General features: G+C 38.3%; 1 protein-coding gene across 1 annotated transcript in view; it reads right to left on the bottom strand.

Annotated features, from left to right (window-relative positions):
- tmem131l (transmembrane 131 like) overlaps window positions 1-8,654 on the bottom strand; it is a 41,022-nt gene extending 32,368 nt beyond the window's left edge. Inside the window, exons 1-3 of the mRNA XM_053339556.1 lie at window positions 8,500-8,654; window positions 7,667-7,740; window positions 2,388-2,431 (exon numbers count right to left, since the gene is read on the bottom strand). Coding sequence (XP_053195531.1) covers window positions 2,388-2,431; window positions 7,667-7,740; window positions 8,500-8,623 — 242 coding nt within the window. The 5' untranslated portion in view covers window positions 8,624-8,654. The remainder of the gene's footprint in view (window positions 1-2,387; window positions 2,432-7,666; window positions 7,741-8,499) is intronic.
- Window positions 8,655-13,184: the final 4,530 nt, after the last annotated feature.

Raw genomic sequence — 13,184 nt, forward strand, 5'->3', positions numbered from 1 at the left:
TAAGCTTCTCGTGTACGTCTTCAAAAAGGTGGAGGAGAGCATTTCCTGTGTCATACATGCTGGTAACTCGTTATTTTTTTCTAAATTCAACAACAGCTGCCCTTGAAGAGACGCTCAGACTCTCAACAAGCGCACCACTGAGCTGTAGTCCAAGGGTTCTGTCCACTGCCACAGTACAAAAATAACAAGTTATGTTTGGCGCCATTTGATCCCCTGGATCGAACTCAAATAAAGTCAACGTTTGCAGTGACCTCAGACATGCACCAGGGGAGAGGTTAGGATCATAGGAGAGTTTAGGTCAACCGGTGCTCACATGCATTTGTACCAGACAGAGAAAAAGTAAGAGTAACACCAAATTTAAACCACATGGCAAAGTAAGACTTGTCCCACAGTATTAACACTGTAGTAGACAGTAGGCTAGTGTCAGGAACATATGTTTTGAGGATATTATAAGAAATGAATGAGGTGGAGATTATAATAAAAACTTCTAAAAAGACAAGGGGAACTGAGGCTGGTCTCAGACAGAGATATTAACCTTTGTATCTGCAGCCTGTGTTGCTCGTCAGGCTTGAAGAGAGTGATGGCAGCCCTGCCAAGTGCCTGATAACCCAGGCACGAGATGCCTCACAGCCCCTGAGCTCTGGAGGTCTGAAGGTCAACCAGCACTGCAAAGCCTCCATTGCCTCTCACCTCTCTGGACTTTAAAAATAGCCATATTCCCACACTGGTCAGCAACATTACTGCATCTGAATCAAGGCAACTTTATATTACTTTATATTATATTGAGTCAGCAAGCTTGTCGTAGTTTCTCATTAAGGGCATGATTAAGCTTAGCTGTTCATGAATGCAACAGTGCTAACATGTATTAATGTTTCTGGTTAATACTAACACTTATGTTTTAACTTATAATGGCAATGTCCTCTTATTACAGGGAGTCTTACCTTCTTTGCTTATTTTTCTTACTGTTGTAATGTTTTATTGTTACTCTGCACACTTTTAATGCAGTGTAAAGTGCTTAAAGAATTGCAGGAAGTTGTATTATACATTTACATCAAATTAATTTCACAGTAGTGCCAAAGGTGCATGTTACTGTCATGTTGGGTTATATACTATCATGGCATTGCAATAACTCAGCAGTGAGGTGGCGTTTAAGTCATGTAGAGTGATACAAACATCTTGCAAAGACAGATCAGTCAAACTATACCTGATATGTTAAGGTATGAACATATAAATATGGGGAACATTTGGTATACTGTCGCACTGGCTGAGCTGGGACTGGCATCGCTTCTTAAGATCAACACGGAGCAGTGGGGCTAAAAAACAAGATTATATCTGTGTGCAAGTTATTTAACATCTGTAATATGAAGGATAAACAAGCTTCAATACTGCTGCCCTTCGGAGCAATCACAGCAACAGCCAGGCTATTTTTAAATAATACCACGAATTGTTGAGTTTCGATGAAAACATCTATTTTCTGAACAGTTTTCTCCAGGAACATAAAAAAAAAACAGCTGGGAAAGATAGACCTCTCCTCCTTTTTTTTTTTCTTTCAAGGAGTTCTAAAATTAGTCAGGAATTTGGTTCTGTGCCTCTTTAGCACACGCCCCCAAACTCTCTCTGTCACACACCCCCTCACTCACCAACATAAACAACATAGCCAGCATACAGGGGAAGACTTTTAAAGGCCTTTTTCAGAAACCCTAAGCCCTATTACTCTGAAACTACACCATGCCATTTGACTGTGTGAATACAGAAACATGTCGCCCTCCACAGCTACAGTGTTAATGCGGCATATTAAATACGTCATTCAACAGAGTCCTGTTATAGCTTATAATTTAAAAAAAAAAAAAAAAAAAACATGTTCGCATTCACTTTTTCCCAACAACACTTCTAGTCTGTACTTTTGCGGACTGTAACTCTTTGTTGATGGAGGGGTAGGATTGTTTTTTTTCCACTGGGCTGTTCACAAACTGACGCCACACCACACCACAGCCCTTGCTTACATACTGTATCTTACAGTATAATTGAACACTATACACTATAGATGACACTTCAGTATGATGCAATCTCTATGTTGGTCTGGGATTTTGTTAATAATGATGTGCCTTCCTGGAAAGTCTATTCCCAAGTGCCACTCATGAACTCATGAACAGGTGGAAACCTTTTCGTGAACTTCATATAACTGTTGATACTCTTTAACAAAAACTGCTGCATGTATGTGTGACTTTCTCTGGCTGATGTTTGAAGTAGCTTAAAGTTAGCCAGTTTCAATGTCTTTTCACACCTTTTCAGCTTGGGTTTCTGACTGTGAGTGTGCAATACATTACAAACGTGTGAAGAGAAAACCCCACATCTGTCCCTTAGAAGATTAACTACAAAAAGCTTACCTTTCTTCCAGTGGAAGACCGTCTTTTCTTCGCTCCTTCTCCACCTGCAGAGGAAAGACAAAAAAAAAAAAAATAGAACTTCAGACATCATACGCTGCATTTTTTCTTGAGTCACACTGTGGCCTAGAAAGCAATGATATCAGGAGGCTCTGCGGGATGATAAGACAACCTGCTCTCTGGATACTTATCTCCAGAATCCTTCAAACAACTGATGACTGCACGTCAACAAACCGCCAGCTGCTCCGATACAGTTCGCCACTCTGCATATGTATTTAATTTCTTGAAATGTCAATAGGTTTATTTTGCATAAAATACAATTTCACTGTAAATAAACCAGGAAATCAGAGAGAGCTGAAAACTGGAATAGCCTTGGGAAACTAAAAACTGGCACTGCGTCTTTTCCACCCTGACTCCAAATTAGACAGCAGGCAGCAATTTTTGCCAGTGTTGGCAGAGTTTACTGGATTTCTCAGAATAAAACAATGAGCATCCAGTTTGCTGTATACTAAACAATCTCACAGTGTGCATGAAGTGTTACTGAATGAACTGAACATGATTTCTGAAGATTGGTACTAAACAAAAACACTTTGCACTTATGGTAACTACAGCAGGGCGATAAATCTCAATAGGGGATCGGGATAAAATTTATAATCGATAATGATGATAAACCTTTGACATTTTTTTACCTCATATGGATAAATCTAATTGTCTGTGACACAGCAGAAATAAGTGCGACGACAGCCAGTTTGCAGCTTTTTGCTTGCATGTCAAAACACACGGCCATTTCCTACCACAAAAGCACTGCTTGAGCTACCGGCTCATGGCTACCAGTGATGAAAGTGGATGTGAAAGTGGATGTAAATATAAGTCCAACCAAGGGGCCTGAAAACAACCATGAAAGTGAACGTTATCCTCCATCCACAGATGAAGATACTGTTGACATAGTTTGGCGATCGTCTGTTCAGAAGGACAGCAACTTCCTGACCAAACACCAGCGCCAGAAGTGGGAGAGGGTGAGTGGTAATGCCAGGCCATTTAGTTGTCTATGGTAAAATAAGTTATTTAGCCTACCTGTTGAAGATGTGTGGTAGTCTGCAGCTCTTCAAATATCTCACTATCACTGTTTCTGCTTGTTCTTTTCCTCTCTACAGTATTTCTAACTAACGTACTGAGTTCACACTACCTGCACACAATAAATCCTTTCAATTAATATCTTAATCATTTCTTTTTGTGTGTGTGTGTGTGTGTGTGTGTTTTACTGTTGGTTGTGGTGCTGTGATGAAGTTTGGAGTCTGAAGTATAAAACCCTCAATTCTTCTTTCACTTTTCTGTACCACTAATAATACGTTTCCTGGAAGCTACCAATTATGCTTCCATACATTTACCCAATTATCACACGAACCATGACAACCAATTACTAACTACTCTAAACCATGTGACCACCTCAAACCATTATCTAACCAGATTACAGTGTGCATGTCAACACTGCATCCACTTCAGTTTGGTTTTCAGTTCACACCCCTCAGAGTTCAAATTTGACCAGCACCATATTTGGTAGTTAATTGGCATCTGTCTGGTCGTTGCTGCAATACCACGACTAGGATCAAACTCTGATTTGTGTGACAGTGGTGTGTAAACAACAGCTGCAACAACTGGATGATCAACACAGTCAAGTCACTGGCAAATATCCCTTTTAAATTTAGATCATTTTTATCTACTATTTATCACTTACTATTTATTACTGTATTACTTACTATATATTACTCATGTTCTACGATTTTCTAAATAGATTTTACTTGAATGCTTCTACGTTGTTATGCTCACTGTTGCATGTTTGGTCCTGTCATTGGGTCTGTCATGTATGTTGTTTATCTGCAGCTGTATTCAGCACTTTTAGCCCAAGACAAATTCCCTTCAGGACAATAAAGCTTATCTTATCTAAACTATTTTGAGTCCCTTATTTAAGGGGAAAAAGAAAACCAAAATGATGTGGTTCTATCTTCTTGTATGTGAATATTGCGTGGCTTCTTTAGTCCTCTGCGACAGTAAACTGCATATCTTTGGGTTGTGGACTGTTGTTTAGGACATAACATGATATTTGAGGGTGTCTTCTTGGGCTTTGGGAAATAGTGATCTGCATCTTTCACCATTGTCTGAGATTAATCAATCAAAAAGCTCTAGTGTAAACATCTCAGGAATTTCCTAAAGGGAAGGAGTAATCTTTCATCATTATCTGAGGAAATCCTTTAAAATAGAGCTTCAAATGTACTCCTCCTAGCGTAACCGCATGAACACCATTAACAAATGAACATGCACACACAAAGGAGTACCATTCATTTTAACTGAATGAGGCGTGTTAAGTAGATAATTATAACACAGTAGCAAAACAGCACTACAAACACAGTTAGCTACATGTGCACCATGTATGGCCCACAAAGATAAGCTCTGCTCTCTTCAAACACTGAACGTAGTTACCATAGGAACAATCTCAGGACTTACAGCTACATACATGATCACACCAGTTGAGGACTTGTTTAAGTACGCGTGTTATCTGTCTGATCCATCTGATCCATACACACACCTTTAGGAACGTAGTGTTGCTGATACATCTTGAAATGTAGTCTGGACAAGAGATCAGAGACGGGATGTCATTTACTGAGACATTTTTTTTATTACCAATTAATATGTTAATTGTTTTCTCGATTCGTTCATTTGTCATTTGGTCTACAGATGTTGATCTGAACATCTCCAAAAGCCCAAGATGACACCTCAAAAGTCCCAAATAACAGTCCACAACCCAAAAATATTCAGTTTACTGTCATAGAAAACAGGAAGTGCTCACATTTCAGAAGCTGGAATCAGACAATTTTAGCATTTCTTTTTTTTTTAAAAGAAGAAAAGGGGCTTAAGATAATTAATCAACTGTCTACTCTAATTAATTAAGCCATTACTTGAGGACAGTGGGCATCCAGTGTTGCTTAATTTGCTGCTCCATTTGCAAATTTAAGAAAAACATTTTTTCCCTAAATTGTTTCATCACATTGTAATTATTACTATACTGTGCTCTTTGATGATTGTAATTACTCAACAATGTTGTAAATGAGTGCCTCAGTGTATTCCTGAGTTTAAATAAAACTTGAATAAATTAATTGTAAACTATCACTGGTTGTATATAAACCCACAAGTGGGACTGCTTTATGTTAACACTCGATTTAAAGGATTATTTCAATGTTATGTCTGCAATACCTGCAAAAAAAGACATTGCCATCGATTGCCATGTATTGTATCAAGCAACAGTTTACTGTATAGATGGATAGATAGATAGATATACTTTTATTGATCCCAAGCTGGGATACATACTACGATATAAAATCTGCTTCTACTGACACCGGCAGCTTGGAAACAAATCAACTATATTTCACTGTTCACTTCATCCCTCAGCATCTTTGAACCTCGACATGCCAATGGCTTAAGTGAACGAGACAAGATTTTACAGCTGATTAAGCCCATCAACAGAACACATGCTGTTACTGCTCATAGCGGCAGACGAGACGTTAAAGCAGAATCAGAGCACAAGTTTATGTCAATGAATTGGATTGTAATTGCAGGGATTTTAAGATTAATGCAGGGGATTTACAATTTGAGCAAAAAGGTCTGTATGCAAACATTAAAACTTGACACGGTAAATGAAAGAAATGGTAACCTCAGCTAATCTAATAATGAAGAGGAAGGGGGGGCCTGGGAGCTTCTATTTAGCTGCATGATTGTTACGCTAATGCAAAGCATGAGTCAATATTTACAAAATCATAAGTAAAAGGTGTGTGACGAAGATGAAGTAAGAGCTCTAGATAAGCACATCTGCTCAGCTGTGATTCCCACAAACCAAATTAGATATTTAACCCTAACCCTAACCCTAACCCTAACAAGTGTATTTAAGTGTCACGGGCAGAAGACAATGTACTTCCTGCATCGCCACTTCATCATGCCTGCAGCGACATTATTACGACTCAACCAGCTGACCACCAGCAGGGTGGAGTATAGGAGACACGCATGTCATGCTCTATTTCACATCGCCCATGTAACTGAGACAGTCACTCCATTCACTGCCGCCTATCTAAACATGACACCTAACAATGTCAACAATTCTGCCATCTGCCAATTGATTTGCGAGGTAGGAATAAGAGAGGGAAAAAACCCACCAAACCATGACATACTTCCCCTTTTCTTTTATCTATTGTATATATTTATCAGTTTAAATGCAGAACCACCTCTAGTCTGGGCATACATGTGTGGTAATTACTAGAGTGCAGATTGCAAAGCTAGTTTTTCAAACTTCATGAAACACAGCAGCATGTTAAACTAAGTTAGAGTCAGTTGTGGCAGGCAGCTCTTTTTTTTATGTATTCACTAAATTCATCAAACATTACAAAAAGTCTATTAATCATCTGTGGGGTAAAAACAAAACAAAACACAAACCCAGACATCTAATTCAAGTATTCAAACTAGCTATCATTTGCATTTATCTCCAACAGAAGCAAACCACATTATCTATAAGTCTATTCACATCTGTTTACAAAGCCCCTGCAGAAAAAAAAAACCTGCCACACCCCCCTCCCCACAAACACACACACACACACACCCCTCAGGTAACATGACAGTCAGCTGGTGACCTCATGACAGGTTATCAGTAAACACTAAACTCCTGCTGTTTGTGCTGGTCTTGCTCCAGGATTATGTAATCATCACAAACCCCTGAGATATAGTAGCTCAGATCTTTAAAACAAAAAGCTGCATAAAAGGAGTAAAAACATGCAAACTCAAAAAAAAACAAAAAGCAGGTAGATGCAAAATAGTGATACAGGATATGTAGGTCCTAAAATGCTCTCAGTGTGCACCAGACTGAAGTCCCCAATGGACATTATGTACAAAAGAAAATAAGGAGGAGCCACATGGCAGGTGGCCTCCCGCTCTGATTTAATATTAGATTTGAAAACTTGCTAACAACATCTACAACTTAAAGATTCATTGTTACCAAAAGTGTGGATGCTTGCTTATATTTTCCTTACAGAAACGAGTGAATATGCACGATTCAACTGGTTGCAAAGTGAAACACAATGAGGAGGAAGAAGAGAGGGGAGGGGGGGTGCACAAAAAAACCACACGTGTTCGTACATCTGGCTGCTTTAGGTGATGACTACTTTGCACATTATACTCTCAATTCCTCCTGAACACACACAAAAAGACACTTAAAAGAAAGCAAAAGAAAAAAGTTTGATTACCTGAAGTGGGACTAATGGCTCTGCATCCTCTGGTTGCCAGACCTCGACCACGCTGGTGGACATCTGACTCAGAGCTTTGTGGGTAGCAAAAAAAAAAAAATTAAAATGAACAAACAGTGAGGTGTTTGAGTTGGACATTGAGCAATATAGAGAAAACTGCATATAGTAAAGCATCATATTTAAGCTATGGAGAAGAATCACACTGCAACATTTGTAGCTTTATTATATTTTAAAGGCTATAACTAATGAATAAACTGAAACAGCGTGGATGATAATGACACAAACAAGTGAGGAAATGACTTCGCCTCGGCAGGCTGACAAAAGGCTGCTAGCTGCCTGATTAGCAGGAAAGGGTTAGCTCGGCTCGGCTAACACCTAACTTGGTAAAAAAAAAAAACACACACACACACACGCATATCTCTGCTTGCTTTACTGCTGGACACCAAGACACCAAGAGAGAGCCAGCGTACTACAGACTGTGTGGTTTCATTGCAGCAAACAACCAGTCACCACAGACAATAGGGTTTACTTCACACTGCTGCCAAAGCTAAGTTAACCAAACACAAGCAAAGGAGGAACTGGCAGCTAGCATGAACTAGCACCTCGGAGTTGGTTTAAAATAAAAAAAGAAAGAAAAACACAACAAAATAACTGCTTGAAAAAATAAATTCAGAGCATTTAGCGCCCTTTGTGATTCCACATGCTGTTTTTATTAATTTAGCATGCCACCAAATTTCCACATCCAGAGCATCGCTTCTTTTGCTGTCAAGTCAAACCCTAAGCTAACTTCATGTCTCCTGAAGCGAAATGGGAAATAATAAATAATAACAAACCTTGCAGTTGAGCCCCTCCGTGCTGCACGCAGGGTAAAAGTAATTGAAGTATTCCTAATAGTATATTGATCCACGTTTTCCTGTGACAGTGGCTGCCTTGTTGGAAGTCCTGTAGACCCGCCATGCTGCCCTCTCGGTTAGCAGCCTGCCTTGTGTGTGTGTTGCTCACTGCGTTGGTCTTTCTTTCTCTCAGCAAGCAGCAGCAGCAGCAACAGCAGCAGCAAGCAAGCTCCCTCCCTCCTATCTGCTCCTCCTCCGCCTTGCAACACAGTGTACAGTGCAATGCAAGACACACCAGCCAAGCACCAGTGACAACAGCAACAAGCCTGAAGGAGTACTTTAAAAAAAAACAAAAAAAACACACACACCATCAAACATGTATAATTTAGCCCTAAAAGTGGTGGAGAGTAACAAAAAAAAAAAAAAAAAAAAAAAGACCATGCATTTACTCAAGTACTACTGCACTTAAGCACAAATTGGAGGTACTTGTATTTGAGTGTTTCCATCAGTGGTGGATGAAGTTTTCACATCATTTACTTAAGTAAAATGGTCTAAAAAAAACACCAAAAACATTACATAAGCACTCCAGTACAGTAAATGTACCTAAAGTAGCAAAAGTCAATGTTATTATGTTGACTTATATAGATAGATAGATAGATAGATAGACAGATAGATAGATAGATAGATAGATAGATAGATAGATAGATAGATAGACAGATAGATAGATAGATATAATTTAATTTGTGTTTGGTTTGTTGTCTTGTGTGTTACTGCTGGCTGTAACACACAGACCCCCCTCCTCCAACGGGATAATAAAGACACCATGAACCTTGAACCTGAAGTATCAAAAGTCAAAATACTCATTAAGTAGCCTGGCATTTAACAGAGTGTTTATATTATTGTTATAGTGAACTATATTGTTTGTTTTTATCTCCAACAAGGTTACTAATGTGGAGATACTCTGTGATTAATGGTAATAGTACTGTATTATCTTATATAGGTGTATCATATTTTTTTCTCATAATAATCATAAACTTTATTTATACAGCACCTTCTGCACAACGTTTGTAACACATTTTAACAACAGGATAATACATTATATTCTGTTGTTTCAAATCTTACATATGTAACAAGTAACTAAAGCTGGCACATACATGCAGTGGAGTAGAAGTACAGATACACATAAAACACTGGTACCTAAAATGTGTAAGTACAGTACTTATAAATGTAAATGTTGAGTTACATTCAACCACTGGTTTATACTTCTACTCCACCACAATTCAGATGACATTATTGTACTTTTTACTCCACTAAACGTATATGACATACATGGTCACACGATGAGATCAGTTTACAAATCAAATAATTTAAATTTTCTCCACCTCAAACAACAACAGTAAAATGACCATTACACATTAATGCATCAACAATAATAATACAATAATATGGCACTTATAGCTTGAGTACTTTTACTTAATACTTTAATTACAGTGCATTCAGAAAGTTTCATTCCCCTTCACTTTTTTAAACATTTTGTTATTTTGCAACCTTCTGCTAAAATTGTTTAAAGTCATCTTTTCCCTGATCAATCTACACTCAACACCCCACTGTGGCGACATGAAAGCAGGATTTCTGACAGTTTTGCAGATTTCAAAAAAAGGAACAAACTGACATTGACATTGATGTATTCAGACTGTTTCCTCAGTATTAAGCAGAAGCCCCTTTGGCAGCGATTACAGCATTGAGTTTTTTTGGGTGTGACAAAACAAGCTTTTGCACACCTGGATTTTTGGGGATTTTCTGTTATTCTTCTCTGCGGATCCTCTCAAGCTCTCGGACTTTCAGTGGACAGTCTTTTCCAGGTCTCTTTAAAGGTCTTCGATTGGTTTTAAGTCAGGGCTCTGGCTGGGCCACTCAAGGACGTTCACAAAGTTGTCCCCATGCCACTCCTGCGTTTTCTTGGCAGTGTGCTTGGGGTCATTGTCCTGATATGCATTGTCAGCTGCGAGGCCTTTCCAAATCCAAATCCAAATCATGCCCAATCAATTATATTTACCACAGGTGGACTCCAATCGAGGGACAGAAACTTCTCAAAGATGGTCAAGAAAAATGGAAGGCACCTGAACTATATTACAAATGTTATAACAAAGGCTCTGAATATTTATGTCAATGTGGCTTTTTCATTTTAATACATCTTGTACATGTTATACTACTTTTTACCTCTATTCCACTCAATTTTAGGGGAAAGTATTATTTATCATTATTACTTCTTACTCCACAAAGTATATCTGACACACAAACTAAAACCTTACATTAAATATTATCATAAACTTGTGATGTGATGCAGTTCTAAAGATTTCACACTTTTTAGCCTGTGACTCAATCCAAAAAAGTACAGTCTGTTTCAGTGTGTTCAAAAAAGAAACACTTCCTCTCTAAACGCCTCAGAACTTTCTAATTTGAGGCACAAAGAGGAAAAGTTATCTGATATTTCATTCTTTAAAGAAGCAAAGATTAGAGAAAACTACCTCACTTATTAAACAACTCTTTAGATTATCTTGTGATCCTCCTACACTGAACTTAACTATCAAACTGTACATGAAGTAGCTAAAACTAGCTCCACCACAACCAGCCAACATAGTAAAATGCTACTTAAACATTAACCTTTGTGTCGTCCTCCCGGGTCAAATTGACCCCGTCTGTTTTGACTGTTCCTTCTTTCCTCGCTTCTTTCCTTCCGTCTGTCCTTCCTTCCTCCCTCCCTCCTTCTCTTTCTTTCCTTCCTCTCTCTTTCCTCCCTTTCTTCCTTCCAGCCTTCCTTCTTTCCTCCCTTCCTTTCTCCCTTCGTCCTTCATTTCCTTCCTCCCTCCTGTCATCCCTTCCTTTCTTCCCTTCCTTCTTCCTCCTTTCCATCCTCCCTTGACTCGAGGACAACATGAGGGTTAATGCATCAGTAGTAACAATTTAATAATGTCAAACATACAGAACTAGTACTTCTACATTCTGCAGATTACACTCCTGTGCTTCTACTTAAGTATTTTAAGTGCAGGATTTTCACTTACAATTTAGTATTTTTATACTAAATCTATATTTGCTGTATTGTGTACTTCTACCACTGTCAAACACTGAGCAGCTACATAGTCTAGAAATAGGTTAAAAAACACCTTTATTTATTCTACTTGAATGAATGCAACACAGGTTATTTATGCATCAGGTTGGTGTTATATAACCTTATGTTCTTTTGTGGCTCTGTGGTTTAGGTTAAGTTAAAGTCTTTAGTGAACAGAAACACTGCAGTGTTGATGTTTTGTGAGGAAAGACATGCTCAACTGAAGAAGCTGCAATTAATAGTCGTCGTCTTTAAGTTATTGACAGCGTGATGAAACTATGTACGCTCTTCTAGGACAGCTGTAACATTGAGCGTGTCAAACTCATGAATCATAGTTCAGACAGGTTGGGCAGGTACACACATGAACATATACGCTCAGGACGCTTTCTATGGGTGTGTCAGTTCCACACAAAACAGCGGCTGTTGCCTTTAGATTTTTTTTTAATTTATTTTTTTGCTAATTACTGTTGCTAGAGTCACAAGAGCAGGTCTAACAAGGAGCTTAAAGGTTGCCACAATACATATGTTTAGATTGTTGAATAGCAGGAAAGCCTTCACAATGCAACAACTAAACCTGTGCATAAGGAAGCATTAAAAAATGGAAACTGCTGGTTTAAAAATAACACTTTTAATCAGTAGCTTACAGTTTGTTTGCCACAGATACACATTTCTTACTCAAATTTTCTCTTTATACAAACATGTTCTTCTTAAAAGGTAAAAAAATATATATAACTTGAACTAAGAAACATAACAAAACTAACAATCTGGATAGTATTGATCTACTGGAAAAAAGGAAAAGATGAGTAAGGTAACCATGGAGAGAGAAAAAACACATTTGAAATTTAAATGAACAAACTCAGACACACAGGCCTGTCAACTAGGTCGCTGACTAAACACAGAACACTAAGTGTTTTGCATCTGGTTTGACAGAACAGCGAAGGTGAAAAGAAAAAAAACAGGGTGATAGTCATTCTGGACGTGCCATGACAAATGAGTTCCCTTTTTTTTTTTTATTCATACAGAAAGTGATTACACAGCTCTGACAAAAATGCAAAGCTTTTGTGACATATTTTACAACATTCCTAGAGGCAATTTCAAAAGAATTGAAAGCACAAAAGTTAGGAGGTCCTGACGTAAAATGCACTTGGATACTGAACACTAAAGTTTTGGAATGAATAGCAACTGTTGAGATCCACCTGTGAAACTCAAGAGGGACATTTTTTATTTCAAATTGATGAGAAAGGAAGTTCTGAGAAAAGTAAACTCACTTTAAATATATTCTAAAGATTTCCTCTGTAATTTAACCCTCCCCTGTCGCCAGCCTGAATGAGAACAGGATTGATGTTACTTTAAAAAATACAGCAGGGAAAATGTAAAGAGAAAAAAAAGTGCACGAGAAGTTGATTCCAAACCATCTGTTTAAACCATATAAATTGGATCACTAGCGACACAGATGTGTTAAGTGTTGATTCCTTTCCATCATCAACTTGGAGCTCTCAGTTTTCATGCAAACAGGTGTCCCAAAAGTCAGCCTGCTAAGTTGTGTTCAGAACCCCCCCCCCCCCCCCATCCTCCC

The sequence above is a fragment of the Scomber japonicus genome, chromosome 2, assembly GCF_027409825.1.
Source record: "Scomber japonicus isolate fScoJap1 chromosome 2, fScoJap1.pri, whole genome shotgun sequence".
Taxonomy (NCBI): Eukaryota; Metazoa; Chordata; class Actinopteri; order Scombriformes; family Scombridae; genus Scomber; species Scomber japonicus.